The following is a 21,200-nucleotide window of genomic DNA, read 5'->3' on the forward strand; positions in this document are numbered from 1 at the left end:
TGAACGTGTTAAATTATATTGGTTATTTTTTATAAGAATCGTTTTATAAGTATTAAGGATTATTTTATTTTAAATTAATTTTAATAATGTTAGTCTCAATGCTAATTAATTGTTAACATTACATATCTGGTGGTTGGTTTTTAAGTTTTTCAAGCTCAAAATATATAATCTGATCTTTCCATATTTTTAATCCTTGTGATACTCTCCTTTTAGACCTTCAAAAAGGTTAGTGTGGCTGATAATTGATTTCTTTCTTAAGGAAAATATGTATAACGATTTCAAGAGAGATCAGGTTGTGTGCTTTTACAATCCAAATTGGCTCTCAGTTCCTGCACTATCACACGCTCTAAAACATCATACTTATCAATGGGTGTTAATTCTGTCTGGAATTGAGAAAGATTTTTTTCAGTAGTATCTACTTTGTACTGTACTGACTTCTAATTGATAAATTCAACACACAGAACTTTCATCTTTGGAGAATGGGTAAAGTGAAGTTAAAAACTAGATTGGTCTCTGTTGTGTTTATATGTTCTCCAATTAAGTGACAACTGATTGATTTAAATAATTGTCTAATGAATCTGTAGAAGGTGAATAGGGACCATTTAAATGTTTCTACTAACACAACACTGTGAAGATGCTGACTCCATGTTCTGCTGTGCTTTTCAGGTGCTGCTGCAGAGTGGTGAGATCTCGGGGGAAGAACTGGACTTTCTGTTGCGTTTCCCGTTTGTGCCTAACCTGTCCAGTCCTGTCGATTTCCTCACCAACACACTCTGGGGCGGTATCAAGGCTCTTGCCAACATGGATAACTTCAAGTAATGATCTTTGTATACTGTACATTACCCTCCAAATTTTTTCTGTTGTTTTGAAAGTAACCGTCATTGCCATTTAATTTTTTGAGCTTTTTTGACATAAAAACAATATTTTTCACTTGTGGGAATAAAACTACAGACTTAGTAGAATGATAAATTCCAACTCTAGCTTGAAAATAGTATAGTATTTATATGTGTTTAGCAAATTCCACTGAATCCACCTGCAAACACATGTTGCTTAACTTTAAAGAGTACTTAAAATTGTGTATCTGTGCACTAATTGTCATGTATGCTATTAATTTTATAATTGTAAGGATTAATTTTGTGTTACTTTTTCGTAGTGACATAGGGTTACATACAACACTTATTTTAGTATACATATAATTTGGTTGAGCTGTGACCTGTTGTTTCAATTATTTTGGATAGATATAATTGTATGCATTTGGAACAGAAATTGGTAGTAGTATGATTTATGTATGGTATTGGCTGGAAAAAAGTCGGTCTTTCCATAAAGCAGGTAGAGATTCTTGTGTCCAAGAAGGGATTGGAGTGGATATCATTCAAAGACTTAATAGCTGAAAAGATTGCAAATGTTGTGAATTTTTTAATGCACAGTTAAAACTTTCTGGTTTGTTTTCACAGAAACTTAGACAAAGATATTGAGGGATCACAGAAGAGATGGAGAAAGTTCATTGAAGGAGAATGTCCAGAGAGAGACAAGTTTCCACAGGACTGGAAGAACAAATCAGCTCTCCAGCGGCTATGTATGATGAGATCTATGCGGCCAGACAGGATGACTTATGCTGTCAGGTACAATTATATTATGAAGTGATTTACAACTATGTTTTGTTAAGTTGTTTCTTTAAACTTTTATTTCATTAATAGTTGTGGCCCACATTATTAAGACTTTTTCAATAATGAATGCAGAGACCTGATTTACCAACACAGGTTTTACAAACATATCTTGTTGGTGATCTTTTTCCTTGCATGAAGCACACACACAACATCTCTTTGTTTATAATCCAAGTAGTGAAGAAGACGCAATGGTTCTGCTTCTTTGGCAGCGATGTTTGTTTGTTGCTTTCCATTGTAAACCCATTCATTGACATTTTTATGCTCTTAGGTTAGAAGTGTACATGTTGTGCAATCAGTGTGTTAGTCATAATCATGTAAAAGATGTATACAAAAATCTTTTTATACCAACACAGGGGTTTTCGTTCTGATGGATGATAATAATATTTATTGCCATATTATGTTTTTATATTACCACTCATCGACAAAGTCAGTTTACAACTAGTAACAGAGTCAAAAAATAAACACATGCTTAAATACTAAAAAGAAATAAATATAAACACATTCATGAAATATCAACAATTATCCTCAGTTAACTTTAACTATGGTCGTAAATTAATATGAGAGACATCAAAAACTCATCTACAGAATAAAAAGGGTAGTTCAGAAGCTAATTATAAAATTATTGTTAAACACTTTTTTATGGTATATATTTATTAAATGATGTAATTTATTGTAAATTTTTAATGAAACAACCAGGTAACTATTAATTGTTTTATGTAGTCTGGGGAAATTAATTATAGTAAGCCTACTTGCCCTACTTCTAGTATAGCTATGATCAGCGTACTTAATATTGTTAGAATTATGAAAAATACAGGGTGAGGCAGACCACCCGTACAGTACGTATAGCGGCCAAACCAAACGAGGTAGATTATTCGTAACAACTTGAACCCCCCTATTTCCACCCCAAAGAATTTGGAGAAATTATTTTGAAACCTCTAAAACTGCCCAAAAGGGTAGTTTTTGGGGGGTAGGGGTGGTTTTTGGAAAATTTTCAAATGGAATGGTATGTTGAGTTATACCTCATTTTAAAAGTATTTCTTCACTGACTATTTTGATGGAAAAAGTTTGAACCTATCTTGCCGCTTATGTACAGGGTACACCAAAACGTTAAAAAATCAGGGGTTTGTGGGTAAATTTATAAAAATAAGGCTAAATTTATAAATATATAAAATAAGGCTGGTAGTAAAGGTTACACTTCAAATGTTGTTTTGCGTCTAATGGAGGGTAAGTTTTTGTTCATTTTGTTCAAGATGGCCGAAAGTAACATTCAAGTGAAAGTGACCTCTTAAAATAGTGCAGTATCAGTAGTGTTTTAACCAACAAATATTCACGAAAGTGCTCACAACATTGCAACTATGAATTTGTAAGTTAGTTCCATCATAACTTGTGATAAATACTTACTTAATTCACCATAAAAACAAAACATCCTCAAGCACGTTAAGAAGACCTTCAAAAACTAAGACAATAAGCAATTATTAACTATTAAATCCCTTTCAACCAAGCAAGAATTTATATTGAAGCTCAGTCTATATTTTATTAAACAGACATTTAACTTTATTTATATATTTTCAACAATATTATCATTACAAACACTGGTTGACAAAAATCACCAAACCTGGTGTGACGTCACAACAGCCAACTCACTGCTGTTAGCTTCCAACACAACACCAACAGACAGACAACTCGAGTAAGTAGAGCAGTGAGCACCGAGAGCATCAACCTGCAGTGCTGACAGCAGCATCTGCTGACAACTGACCTTCCACACCTGTCCCACCAACTGCCAGTGCTGTATCTAGTTGACCAAGCACCCTGCTGCTTAAAAAAAAAATTCTTTCTACTTCATTTGACAATTTCTTTTAAAACGCCTCATCTTTTTACATTGAAACAATAGGAATCAGACAATCCTAGCTGAAAAAACTGTATACCAGTTCCAAGATGGCGGACACTCAAGAATAACCAGGATAGTGCTCCCCTTATTTGACATGGAATTTGATTAACCCTTAAAATCAAACAAAATTATACCCCTCTTAATATCGACCATAAGAGCCATATTGACAGGCTATTTTATTGACAATCCATATTTTTTCATATTAAATGAGTCTATCTCAATCAATAGGACTTATTTTATGACAATAGGAATCAGCCAAACCTAGCTTTAAAAAACTGTTACCAAAAATAAAATTTAACAACAGGAATCAGGCAAACCTGGCTGAAAAAACTGTATCTTGCACTTTAACAAATTGACAATAGGAATCAGACAAACCCAGCTAAAAAAAACTGTATTTTCCATTTTAACACTTTGACAATAGGAATCAGACAAACTCCTGTTGTCCAACTTTGGCATGATCACTGTTATTTCCAATGAATGAAATTTTCATTGACTAACATATCTATTGACAATCCTTACTCCCCTAGTTATTAGAACTCAGCATGCCTTCAAAATATCCATGTGGCAATTGTGACATAGGAGTAAGGTTTTCAGGAGTACAATGCACAGGCTCATGTAAAAGATGGTACCATGCTGGATGCCAAAATATTTTGGAGAAAACCCTGAAAAAATGGACTGCTCATGAAATTGCAAAATGGCAGTGCCTCAAATGCAAGGGAAGCCAATCTCCAAAGCTAGACAAAATAAACAGTGATCCAAGCCCAACTAAAAATCCAAGCATTTTTCCCACTACTTTTGGTAAACGTTCTGATCAAAATAAAAATTTAGAAAACTCAAACTCCTTCCAAATCGACTCAAAATTAGAAGAAGTAAAGACAAAAGTTATGGACCACGGGATGCTAGAAGATCAAGACTTGGAAACGTCTTTAACATTGGCCGCTGAAGCTGGAACTATTTTGTTGCAGGAGAATATAGAACTAAAGAACAACGTCCAAAATTGTAATAGCCAGATATGTGTACTTGAAATTAAAACACTAGGCTTGGAGGCAAAAATCGAGGAACTCACAGAATTGGAATCCAAACATGTTCAGAAAATTGAAACTCTCCTCAACAAACTAGAAGACCTAGAACAGCAACTCGAAAAATGTAAAAAAGATAAAATTGAACAGCAAACTATTTTTGAGGAATATGACCTAAAACAAACCGAACTACTTAATAATTACTCTAATAAAATAAATGAACAGGAAAAAATCATTTTAAAATTAAAAAGGGTAGCAGAGGCCTCCCACACCCATGACTTAAAATCTTTCAATAGTATGGAAACACAAACAACTGGCACATACCCTATGCTTAGCAAAAACATACACTTTGACTCTACGCTTCTTTTAGATATTGCTTGCATCAGAAAGAAGCAGGACCTGATGGAACAATCAATAATAGAACTGAGAAAAAAAATGAACAGCCCATCTACAACAGTTCTTGAACCTGACGTCAAGAAGAGGCAAGACAAAACAAGACTAGATTATAAGGTAGCCCATACCCAAATGAAGCTACACAAATCCTTAAACTCTAGTGCCAAATCATCCCCAAAACTAAATAAAAATCTTACACAAAAACAAGTTCAATCACCTCGGAACTTTTTCAGTGTTTCACTGCAAGTTCAAAAACTGAAAGATTCCAAAGCGACAGTAGACTCTGCTAACAAGCCGGCCATGGTAAGTGAAGAAGCTTGCCAAACTTCATTACTTCATCTGAATGATTCTCCTATGACTCAGAGTCATCCTCCGACAACTGACCAGATTTTACAGAAGAGTGGGGGATCCAGACAAACCTCGTCACACAAACTGAACGATCTTCCAGTGACACAGGGTCTCTCTACTGAAACCGACCAGACCTTACAGAAGAGTGCGGGAGTCAGCCAAACCAAAAAACTGACCAACTCACAAGACTACTACATAAATCCATTTGACCAACTTTCTTCACCACTCACCCCTGCGCACAATAATCAATACATAATAACACAAGCACAGGTTGATTTCCCAAACAACTATTCGCCACCAAAACAATGGAGGGATGGCCAAATACATCAAAATAAGAATTTTTTAGACCTTTACCCAAGAAAAATTAGCAAATTCAAAACCAGGATATTTGTACACTCGGCCCACCCAGCAAACAGTCTAATCTACACACAAAACAACAAGTTCAAATAAATTCAAGAAGTAAACTTCCAAATCAGCTTAACTTCTTCCACCAAAATATGGACAGGATGACAAACAAAATTGAAAGACTGGAACACCTTTTGCATAGCACTAACCCGGACTCTCCAAACTTATTGAGAAGATTGTTAAAGTAAGACTCCAGGAACATCTTAGTCAAAACCAATCATTGACAGACAGCCAACATGGGTTCGTTACTGGAAAATCAACCACAACTGCACTGATAGACCTTGCTGAGTATATAATTGAGAGCATAGAAAATGGCAACACTATCACCAGCCTGTATCTTGACCTAAGCAAGGCTTTTGACTGCCTGGGACATGATCTTATTCTAGCTAAACTACAAAATTTAGGAATCCAACGAACAGCACTAAAATGGTTTGCAAGTTATCTAAAAGGACGAAGCCAAATGGTAGAACTAAAACACACAACAAGAGGATTTACAAATACTGTCAGATCTGAATTGGTACCGACTAACAGAGGAGTTCCCCAGGGCTCTGTCCTAGGGCCAATTCTGTTTGTGCTGTTTATCAATGATTTTCCAGAACATCTAGAGGAATACAGTAAGATGGTCATGTATGCGGACAACACTGTGCTGCTTACTGCAAACAGAAACGTAGATCAACTAGAAGTGAACACTTTTATTGCCTTCAATATGACACAAGACTACTGTATGAAAAATGACTTAGTTCTCAATGAAAGTAAGACCAAGCAAATGTCATTTGGGAATAAAAAGTCTACAGTATCTGAAATGCCCAACCTGACAGCAGCTGACAAAATCAAACATCTAGGTGTCATACTTGATGAAAATTTATCCTGGAATAATCAAGTGGACAATCTTTGCCTAAAACTCGGGTCAGCTCTCTATGCCATAAAACGAATCAAGGCAACTAGTACCCCTGAGGCAACAAGGACTGCATACTATGCATTGTTTGAAAGCCATTTACGCTATGGTATTACTGTCTGGGGTGGATCCACTATGGGCAATCTCAACCGCGTCCTGGGTATGCAGAAAAGGGCAATCAGAGTAATAGCAGGCTTAAGTCCAAGACAAAGCTGTAGAGATGTTTTCAAGAACCTGAACATCCTGACGGTCACTTCCATCTACATCCTAGATACTGTCCTTTACTGTGTGACCAAAGAGCCCCCTAAACAAAGTGACGTGCATAAATACAACACCAGATATGCAGGAAACTATGTGCTGCCAGGTCACAGAACAGCCATGTATGAAAGGAAACCGTTGTATGCAGGAGTGAAGATGCTAAACAATATACCAGACCACTTGAAAGCTGGAGGCCCTGTGCTGATGAAGAGGAAGCTACAGAGATGGCTGCTAGACAAGGCTTTCTACACCCTAAATGAATTCTTTACTTGGGGACACCCCACATAACACTGAAGAAGCTTATCTATTATACTAATTTGACTTAAATTTGACGCTGTAACATTTCTTGAAGAAATTGTAATAAAGGATATTGTCTATTGTCTATTGTGCCAGTACCTTTTGCTGGAGGTTTGATGCAAGGGCGAAGCTAATATAATAATTACCATAAAAATGTTGTGGCCAATGTTGAACTTACCCTCCATTAGACGCAAAACAACATTTGAAGTGTAACCTTTACTACCAGCCTTATTTGACACTCCACATACAATATAAATTTTGAAATTAGACCATGTTGTTCAGTCAAGGTATATTATTCCGTATTTAGGGTGCTTGCCCTTGATATACTGGCAGAAATACAATCGCCCCAGCCATAACACCATGCTTTCATTCAATAATATTTATTTTTTAGGGTGTGAATAGACTTAATATTTTGTTGTTGAAATATTCAATCAAAAGTTGAATCTTTTACAATCGGTTATTATCATTTTGATTTCAGAGACAAAGAAAATACAAGCAATGTAGAATTCCTAGAAACCTGTTGTGGCTCTTGAATTGTGGATGTTTTCCACAATTCAATTGTGGTGTATTGAACAAGTAGGATTGTAGTTTTTCCGGTAGTCCTGAAGCTTTGGTAGCTCTACTGTTTCAGTGTGAAGTATTAAACCAATGAAAGTTTTCAGTTCATCAATAGTTAAGTCTTTTCACTTGGAGATTCTAGAGCTAGGAGTGAGATTTGAGGAGAAAACACTGTAAACATGTATTGTTTGGCAAATCTCACCATATTTTTTAGTAATATAACATTCATCAGTAAATTTTTTTAAATATATCAACTTCCCCTCACCAGGAACATCAACCAACAGGCATTGGTCTTTTTGAGTATCTATTCTCTTCAATCCTTTCGTATGTAATGTAGGAAGCCAGGGGAAGCTATACCATAATCACAGTCTTCATCACTAGATGACTCAAATTCTATATCATATTCTAAAGATATAAGTTCTGATTCATTGTCAAAGAATGTTTTTGAACGATTACACAAGATACTTGGACTTGGAATTGCATCCATTGTATCCATTAATTGCATTCCAATGTATTAACGGATGAAGTCAGAGGAAATAATATTTAACCTAGGTGTCAACTCTGTAAATAAGTCTGTTAAGTTACTAGGTCTCCATCTTGACTCAAGACTTACATGGAGAGCACATACTGATGCCTTGTGTGCTCGTCTATGTAGAGTTATCTTTTTACTTAAGAAACTTAAATTTTGTACTAGTTGTAATTTAGTTTTAAAGGCTTATTTTGCTCTTTTTCACTCTCACCTTCTGTATGGCACCCTTCTCTGGGGTGGATCTAGTGGTGCTAAAGAGGTTTTCTTGTGCCAAAAGAGGGCTGTGCGTACAATTTTTAATATTAGCTATAGTGACACCTGTAAACCATATTTTATAGAATATGATATACTTACGCTTCCTTCAATTTTTATCTTACAAATTTTATCATATGTAAAAGAAAACTTAGAATTATTTAATTTAAGAAGCTCAGTCCACAATCATTATACTAGAAACCAACATTCTATTGATCAGACGTTTGCTAGACTATCTAAAACACACGGTGCATATCTTTATTTAGGCGTAAAACTCTTTAATAAGTTACCATTAGTTGTAAGAGACATTTCATGTAAAAATTTTAAGAATTCAATGACTAAATGGTTAAAAGAAAAAGCTTTTTATTCTGTAGAAGAATTTTATTCCTGTAGTATAAGTGATTGCATTTTCATGTAAATTTTGCTATGTTGATTTTTATGTGCCATGTGATTTATAAACTGTTTTGTTGTAGGCTATTTTAATTTTAATTTTAACTTAATTTTAAATTTTAATTTTAATTTTTAATTTATTTATGTGCTCCTATATGTTGGTCATATTTATATATTTATTTAGGCCTACTAGTGCTATTCTGACGTTGTCAATACATTGTTATGTGGGATGACAATAGAGATTCTTGATTCTTGAAGAATGCACACACAAAATACTTTTTGTACGCTTACAGCAAATACCAAGGTATTTTTTATTGATTGATAAAATGATATGTTTACACAATCACTTTTCTTTCACCAACTACAAATAAAAGGAGTCCTGCCAATTTATGCCAATAAGGAACACATGAACAAAATTTCTGAATAAGAAACGAGTTTTGACAATGTATTAACAGATAGCAGCACAACACAGTGACAAAAATCATAAGCTATACTATGACTGCCTGGGCAGTTACCAGAGTTGTCAGGAGTCATAACTGAGAGAACAGAAAGCTAACATATTTTATCTAAAACAAACATGAAAAGTTTCAGGCATCTGCCACTAGTTATTTAGCACGTACCCCAGTGAGACACGGAACTCTTCATTATTGATACCATGACTGCCCAGCCAGTCAGTTACAGCAAATGTGTTAAGAAATAAGCTGATACTTTACTTGGTTAGTGGATTGAGTTAACTCCTTAAAGGGATGGTAAAATGTTTTTTTTTAACCACAATATACAAAAATTACAACAATTTTGTAAGAAACAAATATATTTACTTGGTTTTCTGGTTGTAAGTAATATATTTTTTGTAGAAATAATTTTATGAACAAGTTTATAATATAAAACTCTTGTACTTCTCTTATACAATTGTATTTTGTATTGTATATAATTGTATATAATCTTATATAATTGTATTTTGTGATTCGCTAGAAAATTGCATAACCCATAAAAAATGTTATTGTGTGGCTAGTATTTATTTTAGGAAAACTTTTTTTCACAAAAAGTTTTTTCTAATTATTAAGTTTGTAGTTTTTATTTAAAGAATTGAAATAAATATTTTTGTGAAAACCAAATCTCTTACTATAAAATTTAAAATAAACGTCACAAAAGGTATTTTTGTGCCACTGAGAGAAGACAAGATTTTCTGTTTATTGTAGATTCTGACAAAGACAATAGTTTTGTGCCTTTTTATCATTCAACAACAAGGAATTGTTGTGTAATGTTGCAGATGCCTCTCCGTATGCTTTGTAGTGTGGTGTTTCTTCTCATGGTTTAATTTTATGTATTGTTGCAGGTGTTTCATAGAAGAGAAGCTAGGCACAAAGTATGTAGAAGCAAGGACTGTTGAATTTGCCAAGTCTTTTGAGGAGTCCAGCTCCACTGTTCCTGTATTTTTCATCTTGTCCCCTGGAGTGGATCCAACTAGGGTAAAGCTGTTAGAATATAATATGTTGAAAACAATCAAGAGGTGTACTTACAGTATTGAAAATTAATTCCCCCATGTATTGGTTGAGGTAACTTCAACAACATTATAATTGCAACCAGATTGGGCTCCATATATTTTGCATTTTGCATAGTGGTGGGTTTCGTTGTTTCAGAATATTCCCTTGGTTATATGATTTACATTTATTATGTAATTCATGGTCAGCTGTGCAACTGTAAAATCGGACTGTGCATTTGCTAAATGATGCAAGTTCAGATCTGACTTTCCTCTTCTCTGCGATGTGTTTGTAAACAAATTGTTCATGTTAATTTACAAATGTGAATGTGATTCTTTACACCACTATAGTGCGTGATGGTGAACTAGTGTCCCTTTTACTGCACTGTGCTTGATTAGTTGATTAACACAATGCAAATGTCTATAATTTATCATCCCTAGTTACAGCAGTTTCCCATTGCAAGTGGGTTAAAAAGCAATTGCTTGGGCTTGGAAAGTCTATACTTAGAACAATAGAGAACTACTAAGTATCTGTAGGAGAAGTGGTGGTCTAGAGCACTTAACAGTTTGACAAACAAGAGAGTAAACATCACTGCTGCAGACAACAATGACCACTGAGCTAAAGGAGGTTAGCAGATCAACTAATTCTTACAGAACCAAGACAGATTTGTTTCATTTTGGTTTTGGTTTGCACATAGGATGTTGAGAGTGTCGGCAAGAAGATGGGATTCACAACAGACAAACGCAACTTCCATAACGTTTCCCTGGGACAAGGCCAAGAAATAGTAGCGGAGCAGACAATGGAGACATGTGCACACTATGGACATTGGGTCATTCTACAGGTAAGTTACACCTGAACTTCAAGAATTTGTATTGTAAAGAAACAAGTGTACAGATTTTGTACTGATATATTTTCACCTGGAATATTGTGGTTTCTAACGTTTTAAGGGAATGTGGAATATGAGAAAACTAAAGATATAAAATATTGTAATCTAAACTTCAGAAGTAATAATTTTACTGAGAGTATAAAAATGTAACATTTAAGCATATTTAATAATACCTCACTAGAAAAAATTAATATAAAACCTTTCTTGTCACTTAAGAACATCCACTTGGTAAAGAATTGGTTGCCAACGTTAGAGAAGAAGATGGAAGCCTGCAGTGAGAACCCTCACAGAGACTTCCGACTGTTTATCAGTGCAGAGCCTGCTCCATCCCCAGAGTTCCACATTATACCTCAGGTATCTCGTTATTTTCAGGCAGATATGTAATTCAACTACACTTCATCAATTATAGCTTACAAATCTTTACTATCTTAGTTTTCCAGTTTACACAGCGTTAAAAAATTGCAAACACAATTTAAATCTTGAGATAATTTCGGTTTCACTGTGGAGGGCCATCCTCTATCATTAATGTTGAACCAAAGAAGAATTATAAAAGCATATTAAATACAGTTGTAGGGCAGTGCTACATGTAGTGGCTGTCTATAGAACTAAAAAGAATTATTGAAACATAAACAATGTAAGCTGCATGTGTGTAGGGTGTGCTGGAGTCCTCCATCAAAATAACCAATGAGCCCCCAACTGGAATGATGGCCAATCTGCATAAGGCCCTTGACAACTTCAATCAAGACACTCTGGAGATGTGCAGCAAGGAGGCAGAGTTCAAGGCCATCTTGTTTGCTCTGTGTTACTTCCATGCTGTAGTCGCTGAACGCCGCAAATTTGGGGCCCAGGGCTGGAACCGGTCCTATCCCTTCAACGTAGGTCAGTCAATCAAGGACACATCTCAGTATTGATTATTACTGTAAAAGTGTATTGAGGGTATCTATGAATTAATTTATTTACCATTATCTGAATTTAAACAAATAAATTTAAAGTGGAATCTAGATCAATCAAACCTTAAGGAACCAGTAAAAAATTCAATTCATCTTGAAATTTGAATTACATGTGTGTTTAAAAGGAGGCTGAAAAATAATTTTAACTATGATATATGTATATAACTTAAAAATTAATGTTAAAAACATAAATAGATTTTTATAGAATACATTTAAGTACTGTATTTTGTTTTGCTTTTTCATACCGTACAAGGGGGTAGAAGGATTTTTTTATGGGAGGGGTAGAAGGACGAGACAATCATCTTGACAGCTGTTAGGAGTGGGGTATATAGCCAAGTAGATTGCCCACATTGCTCACAGAAATCAAACCATACTTGGCAGGGATGGGACTCTTTCATATAAACTTTATGTGACATCCACTCGACCAGTACGACAACAGTCTTTGTAGAGGTACATATTATCATATTCAGTTAAGTACAGTATTAGACAACGCATTGTGATGTATTTTTAGAAATTCTAGCTCATAAAATATGTATGATATTCATATAAAGTTTTAGTATTTTAAAACAAGCATTTAAATTATCTACCCTATTTTAACATCATACTTAGCATGTGTGGCAAGAGACTGAAAGAAAAGTTCAAATATCTAATATTTCGAACTCTCTCTGCCTGCCCAAGCTTAGACCCTCTTCTCTAAGCGGCCACCCCTCACTCACTGAATTTAGACTCATCCAACATGCTTTTGTCAATGTCAACTGTAAAGTGTCCCGGACCAGCAGAACTGTGTTGGAACTTCTTTTTTGTGTTATAATTATAATTAATTGACTTTGGTAGTACAATATTTTACTACTGGCCAAAGTAATTAGCAGGGTAGCTTTACATAACCTTTTTATTTCCATGAAATATTTTCAAATTATGTTTGGACAAAATATATCGATATATGGCTAATCTGTTTCAATAAATAAGCAAAACAGTGAAGTGTGTGTGCAAAGTACTTCTTCAAAGGAAACTTCAACAGCAACAACAAAGGTTTGTGAAAAGAATCAGGACACAATAACTAAGAGAAAATCTGAATGCTCCATTTCTTCGGTTGGAAAGAAAATAAAATATTTAAATGGAGTTTAAAGAAAAAAAAAAAAAGTACGGATTTTATTTTTCAGGGAATGAGGACTCTCCTAGGCTTCAATGTGTAGTCTGTGGTGGGCTGTTAGCAAATAATAGTATGAATCCTTCTATTTCTACTAGCCATTTACAAACAAAACACCCTACAAGGAGAAAGAACACAATTTTTGGAGAACATCTGTTGAAACAAAAAAGTAGTGTCTTATTTGGGTTCTTCTGACAAAGACAATGAGAATGCTGTTAAAGCTTCAAATAAAATAAGCTATCATACTACTTAATCTGGAAATCTCATACAGTAGCAGAAAGTTTAATAGTTCCCTGTATTAAGTATGTGGTTTCTGTTATGTTAAAAAATAAACACTATCCCCCTCTCTAATTCAACTGTAAGTTATGGAATCAAAGATATGGCTTGTTTATACTGAGACCAAAATGTTTATAATAAACCTTGAATACTGTTGTAGGAGACTTGACGATCAGTGTGCACGTGTTGTACAACTATCTAGAGAACAGCTCCAAGATACCATGGGAGGATTTGCGCTACCTATTTGGAGAGATTATGTACGGGGGCCACATCACCGATGACTGGGATAGACGACTCTGTCGCACATACCTACAGGAGTTCTTAGCTCCTGAACTGGTATGTTTTTTCACTCTTGTAAAGTTTGTAATGACACAAGTAAGGTTCCTATTAGTCATGTTTCAAACATCACATACATGGCTAGTATGTTTGTTTTAGTACATCAAAGTAAAAAGGGTCAATCTATTTGACAAGATTGCCTTGTATTAAAAAAATCAGTAGTCAAATCATTAAAAATTAATGTTTTGACTTATAACCTTTTCGGACAGTTCTTTAATAATGCTTCACACTTTTTCCAGCACCATTTTCATTGCTCTACCCAGAACAGGTCTCAAAGTTACTATTTGGAAATCTTTACAGCATTACTTTGGTGTTAAAGTTTATTCCGAGGAAATAAAATAAGTTACAATGATTAAAAGAGAAGACATGCAGTCTGTAAAATTGTATGTTTAGCCAAAAATTATTAAACAAAGTACATTATGTGTAAGTCTAGTGTTAGCAAGCAGCCAGTTCGCACTTTGACGAATTTGTGGCATTGCATGCCTGATATAAGGTCTCATGGAAATATTCTTTATAGAATTTTTTACCAATTGAAGCAGATTCATTATGATCAATTCTTTGAAACAATCAATGAAACTGTTACCCCTGCCATGGTATGAAGTGATTTGGCTAATCTCGGGTCATATGAAGCTTGACTCAGCATTACTCTCATAGGAATCCGTACAAGTTTCCTCAAGCTTTTTACAAGTTTGAGTACAAATACTCTTAATAGATTTTTACAAAATATCAAAATGCAACAAGGTTGAGGCACATGAAACAGAATTATAAATTTTCAAGGAACTAATCAATTTAGGTTTGTCCTTAAAAATAAGTTATTTAATAGAAAGTTCAAATAATACGCTGAGTTTTTTTTTTACTGTGTTGATTCTCGATGGAAGTAAAAGTGATAAGCCAGTCCAAATTTTAAATAATCCTCATATGGGTATTATAAAGAGCTAATCAACAGCATTTGCGTAGGTGGAGGGAGACCTATTTTATGCCCCAGGATTCCAGGCTCCACCTAACATAGACTATGTGGGCTACCACAACTACATAGACGACATGCTGCCCCCAGAGAGTCCTAACCTTTACGGGTTACACACCAACGCTGAGATAGGTTTCCTCACCACCCTTGCTGACAATCTGTTCAAGACAATATTTGAACTGCAGCCAAGAGAGGCTGGTACGTCGGCAGGTGGCGGCATCAGCAGAGAAGAGAAGGTATGTACTATGACCCAGCTAGTCTTTCTCCGTTATTTTGTTGGATTACTTTGAATGTTGTAAACATAATAGCTTGTGGGATTTTATCGTAAATAATAAGGTACTAATAAGGTTAGAACAATTCGTTATTAACATAATATTTCAGAGCATAATATTACAGTTTTTCATTACAAAACAAATAACTGTGATATAACATTGAAAAAGATTATAAATGAGGTTTTATTGAGCAATAAGTAAGGTTTAGCAGGTTCTTATTCATCCTGTATATTATATTACACTATGACAGATCATTTACTTAGAGTTAACTTAGACACTTTAAAACTGTGTACACTATCTAAGTAGTACCAGTAATAAATAATATACAATAGATCTCTGTGATGGTAACTACATAATTTCAGATCAGAGACAATAAGAATATGTTTTATTGTTGTTCAGGCTTACAAAACATTGAAAAAATCATTTATATTGAGCAGTATTGCCACATCACTAACCTACTTAAATAAATAATATAAGAATATTTAAAATTACAACAAATAAGTCAATAAATAAAAAAACAGTTAAAGAATGTATTGCTTAATAAAATCTTAACAAACTTAATCTGTATGAAAACTAGAGATCAAAATAACAATAGAAACAACATAAGTTATACATACACAATCAAAAAATAAATTTATTTATTAATAAAATTAGACAAGCACTTATTATAAAACGTTAATAAATAATTCAGTACAGTTGCACAGTATAAAAATAAATTCTTAGTTTAAAAATTGATCATAGACATTAAAAAAATTCTTTTAAAGAATAAAAGTTGTTGAATAACCACTTATACAATTTTTTTTTAATATCTTCACTGAATGTTCATTTATAAGGTGAATAACCTTATACACTTTAACAGACAATAAAACGTGACTAGATAAAAATTTGCTCAGTCTGTGATACTCAATTACTGCCTTATTCTTATTACGAGTATTGTGGTCAAGAATTTCATTTGTAAATTTTAACAAGTCATGATTCTTCAGGATGAAAGTAATCAAATCAAATATATATAAATTGTTGATTGTTTTCACTTCTAATTGAGTGAACAAAGGTCTACAGTGAGCTTTTGTTTCTGATTTTGTTATTACTCTAATTGCTTTTTTTTGAAGAATCTAAATGTCATTGATCCTAGAACAGTTTCCAAATCAAATTAAACCTAAAAATGTAGGAATCTACAGTCCTGGAAACCCTATTTTTGTCAATATTATTGCTGTCCATAGTTCTTAACGTAAATAACATCTTTTGAGTTTTATTTTCATCAAGCAAAAATCCATTTGTTCTGAAGCAAGAAGCAGCATCTGTTATAGTGGCTTGAGATGGTAAATTAAGTTCATTCACATTATCTGCAGTATTTAAGAATGTAGTATCATTCATCAGCATATAAAAATTATGTTTAATGAGTTTGGCAAATCTATTTTCAAATGTCAAAAGAATTTCTCTTACCAGCCTGTCCACAGCATGAATTGTATGTAGATCTTCCCTTTCTAAATCCAAACTGAGAAAATTGTAGGTAGTTATTATGTTCAAAGAAGAAGTTAACCTGATCATATACTATCAGTTCAAACAGCTTGGCTAATATTGGGATCAATGATACTGGACGATAACTCTCATCCTTTCTTAAAACTCGGACATATTTTTGATTGTTTAAATTTGTTTGGAAAGACACCTTCCATTAAAAACTGGTTGAAACTAAATGACAGAGGTTCAGCAATAAGGTGTATTATATTTTTTAATAAATTATTAGAGATTTTGTATATCTTTTTTACTATGATGAAATACTCGTTAAAAGTATCTGGTGGTAATTTAATTTTGTGATGTCTGGAGCTATTACTATTATTATTTATTATTTTCCATGTGGCCTTGCATTTATTATTACTTTTTTCAATTGTATTTGCATTGTACTTAAGCTTGGCTTCACTAATTGCATATTTATATTGCTTTTGCAACACTGTCAACTGTGCTACAGAGCTATGTGTTCTCAGTTTACCTAAAAACAATAACTTTTCCTTCATTTTTGCAAGATCAGTAGTATACCACTTGTTATTTACTTATCTGGAAGAACTGGTTCCAGTTCGTTTTGGGACTTTAAAAAATTGTAAGAACCTCAAAATTATATGTAAACATGAGATAAAGACTATGCCAGTCAAATGAGGCAAGGCTGGTCTATTAAATCTAACACAGCAGAGGTAGGTAATACAAACCTAAGATAATCTGTTTGCATACAAGTTAAATTATTAAAACTTAAATCTATACAATTAATACAAAGCAACAAACCAACATGATCTGAGTGTGGAAAATCAAAAAAGTTACAAAATGCTAACTGATGTCTAGCACAATTAATAAAAATATTATCCAGGAAATTCTTACCCCGTGTTGTAGCTGAATTTAGGCAATAAAAATTGTTTTGTCTTAGTACATTAAGAAATTGTTTCACTGTTCTTGTACAGTTATTTATATTAATTTTATTATTTATGTCTCCCCCGGCTACCACTATATAATTGGGATATTGAGTTAAAAGTGACAGCATTTTATCCAGCAATTATCCATAGGTGCATTTCAATCCTACTTTTGGATGTTGGAGGTAGTATTCTTAAAAGGTGGATGATTACTGTATAGAGCTGGATGAAATTGGTTCCCCCTCTTAAGGCTATTTGGCTTAGGAACTTGGTAGCCTAGATCTAACTGGCACCTTCTTTAGCTAAATAAGATAAACATTATCCACCTTCACTGTGACATGGGTCAGAAACTTTCTTCCTTTATGGATAAAACATTCTCCTTCCTGGCTTAGCCTCCTATATCTTCTCTCCAGCTGCCACAAATAACCAATAGCTGCAATGCGAAGGCTGCCAGTTAAGTAATGTCACAACAGGTCTTACTCAGGTTATAATACGTTTCAGGTGAAGCAGATACTGGATGAGATATTTGACAAGGTTCCTGATCCGTTCAACATTCCAGACATGATGGCTAGAGTGGAGGAACGGACACCATACATCATTGTGGCCTTCCAAGAGTGTGAGCGGATGAACAACCTCATGCAAGAAATTAGACGCTCTCTCAAGGAACTCAGTCTCGGTCTCAAGGTAATTGAATTGAAAACATCCTTCAATACGTATTTATTTGGATCCAAAGTACTTTATCTGCAATTACAAACTTAGGCTGTTTAAGATAAGGCTTCTTTTTTCTTACTAACATAGTAGTAGGCAGTAGCAAGGGTGTAAAAAAGTATTTAAAAATGTTTTTGAATGGTTAATTTGTAGTTTCTAATGTATGGTTGTAGTGTAATGTTAATTTCTACTCTTTGTTGTATCCCAAGAGAATTATTTTACAGTTACATTTACAGTTTTATTTAAAGTCTGTGTCATGTATAAGCATTGCAGTAATAATTTGGTAGCTTCTCTGCAGCGTTTTCTTCTCTTTGGATAAGAGCTAATGAAGTGACATGTAAATTTAAATAATAATGGTGTAACAGGGTGAGCTAACGATAACCAGTGAAATGGAAGTGTTGGAATCTTCCCTATTCTTGGACAATGTGCCAGAGAATTGGACCAAGCTGGCATACCCTTCTCTGATGGGACTGGGTGCCTGGTTCTCAGATCTCATGGTGCGTTTACGGGAACTCGAGAGCTGGGTCGGTGACTTCAATGTGAGTAAATGAGTTTGTAGAAGTCTGGAAAATACATATTTAATGATTATTAGATGTTATGAATATACTTTTTAAACTCTAAAATATAGTTTAGGTGAAATGTGATTTTTTTCAATGTTACAGTTTCAAAATTAAAAATTACGTTTCTTGACTGTTTTTTCAAATATTTTTACAAATTAATTAGTACTTAAAAGTCAAATTAATAATTATATTCATAATTAATATAGAATTTGTCAGTAAGAGTATCTATCTATTGTTTGTAATGTATAAATAATTAAGCCTGTCTAACAAAAGTAAATTAAATAAATAGTAGAACCCGCATACAATGAAATCACTCTTCACAGAGGGCCATTGAGATTTTTGAGAATTTATTTCAAATTGTGGTGGACTCCACTTAATATTCTTTGCTATTTTGGTTGGATCATCTCATCCATTTCACACGGCCCAGGACTAACAACCATGGCTAAAAGGGTTAAAGCATCAGGCTACCTACTCAGCCACAGTCTGCAAAAACTGTATAAATATCAGTCCTTTTTTACACAAGTAACATGTACAGCATCAGTGAAAGTTACATAAAAAGTATTTTCGTACCATGACAATCATGGGATGTAATATTGTACATTTAAATCAATATAATTTATACAATGGAAACTATTCCAGTTGCCATCATCAGTGTGGCTGGCTGGCTTCTTCAACCCTCAGTCCTTCCTGACAGCAATCATGCAGAGCACTGCACGTAAGAACGAGTGGCCACTGGATAAGATGTGTCTGCAGTGTGACGTCACTAAGAAACAGAAGGTAAAGAATAATTAATTTCATTATAATTCCCAATAAAATTCTAATTATTTAAATGATAAATATAATTAAAGTGGTACAATTCACTCTTTAACTTACAATTCCATATATTAGAGGAACTGCAATGTGGCAGAGTAAAGTTAATAAAGTTTTTGTTTTCAATAATTGTATTGTATTGTGAAAAGTAATTTTTCCCACAAAATATTTTGCCTCTCTGTAAACAATCAATTATTCAAGAAAGCAAAAAATTGTTGTTTGTGCTATTTAAAATAAGAAAACGTTTGTGTAAACATTGCAGTTAAATGATCTTTGTTTAATTTATTTACTGACACAGAGATTTCTTAAAAGATCGTTTGACTCTTGGTACACAAGATGTGCATTATGCCACATAATCAGGTGACTTTATTCACTGAACTAAAATAAAAGTACCTGTTGGGGCTTAAATGAACATACAGCTAAAATCCAAGATTTTGCTATGGGCTGAGTGTTAAAGCAAATCATGTTACTCTAGGGGCTTTAAAAATTTCATTTTTGTCTGCCAGTCCGCACAATATCTCAAGAACGAACTTATAGACTTGAAGTTTAATTTTTATATAAGCAACATTAATTATGATGATGGTGCATGTTACTGCACTCATAAAATAAAACAACTGGCATATTTCCTCCTTGTATGTTTTAAAACCAAATGGTGTTAAACTTGTAGTTGTTAAACATGTTACATATTGATTTAATTTCTACATAAAAAATAAATGACATCTTCTCCCATAGGAGGAGTTCAGCTCACCGCCACGTGAAGGTGCTTACATTAACGGGCTGTTCATGGAAGGTGCACGCTGGAACATGGAGCTAGGTTGCATATCTAGCTCTAAGCTGAAGGAATTGTTCCCAATGATGCCTGTCGTGTTCATCAAGGCCATCACACAGGACAAGCAGGATTTGCGCAATATCTATGAGTGTCCGGTATACAAGACAAGGCAGCGTGGTCCCACATTTGTCTGGACATTCAATCTTAAGACCAAGGAGAAGGCTTCCAAGTGGACTTTGGCCGGTGTGGCTATTCTGCTGTGTACTTAGATTTCTGAATGCTTTCTGCTTTAGTCACATTATCTAGTCAACAGACATTATTTAATCTAGTCAGATGATATTTATTTTAGCTTAAATATATAGCTCAAAGAATATTGTTATTTTTTTATTGTTGAACATTGATTTGAATAAAATTGCTGATATGCTTGAATAATGTTTTTGTCCATCTTAATTTTTTAAACACATTGAATTATTAACGAAACGCTTTACTCCTTGCTGTGGAGAGCTAGCCATCTCCAGTCAACAGATATTAAACTGAAAACGATGTGGTTATGACACCAGCTTCACAAGCCTAAAAATCAAGACTATAGCGAAAAAATGTCTTTAACTATTTAACTTGTATTAGACTCTTGCAATTAAAAAGTTATAATGAAAAAGTTCAACATAACTTTAGAAAAAATAAAACTAAATCTTATATTCGGACAATCTTTACCTATCCATTCCATTTTCATTTTTGAAAAATTCAAA

General features: G+C 33.9%; 1 protein-coding gene across 2 annotated transcripts in view; it reads left to right on the plus strand.

Annotated features, from left to right (window-relative positions):
• The window catches only part of LOC124371103 (dynein beta chain, ciliary-like), a 186,171-nt gene extending 165,288 nt beyond the window's left edge, over positions 1–20,883 (plus strand). For both annotated transcript variants that reach the window (XM_046829419.1, XM_046829424.1), the window contains 12 exons: positions 667–815; positions 1,455–1,622; positions 10,236–10,368; positions 11,078–11,221; positions 11,483–11,620; positions 11,920–12,145; positions 13,800–13,975; positions 14,933–15,175; positions 18,109–18,291; positions 18,681–18,854; positions 19,515–19,652; positions 20,418–20,883. In XM_046829419.1, coding sequence (XP_046685375.1) covers positions 667–815; positions 1,455–1,622; positions 10,236–10,368; positions 11,078–11,221; positions 11,483–11,620; positions 11,920–12,145; positions 13,800–13,975; positions 14,933–15,175; positions 18,109–18,291; positions 18,681–18,854; positions 19,515–19,652; positions 20,418–20,723 — 2,178 coding nt within the window. In that variant the 3' untranslated portion in view covers positions 20,724–20,883. The remainder of the gene's footprint in view (positions 1–666; positions 816–1,454; positions 1,623–10,235; positions 10,369–11,077; positions 11,222–11,482; positions 11,621–11,919; positions 12,146–13,799; positions 13,976–14,932; positions 15,176–18,108; positions 18,292–18,680; positions 18,855–19,514; positions 19,653–20,417) is intronic.
• The last annotated feature ends 317 nt before the right edge of the window (positions 20,884–21,200 follow it).

The sequence above is a fragment of the Homalodisca vitripennis genome, chromosome 1 (assembly GCF_021130785.1).
Source record: "Homalodisca vitripennis isolate AUS2020 chromosome 1, UT_GWSS_2.1, whole genome shotgun sequence".
NCBI lineage: Eukaryota > Metazoa > Arthropoda > Insecta > Hemiptera > Cicadellidae > Homalodisca > Homalodisca vitripennis.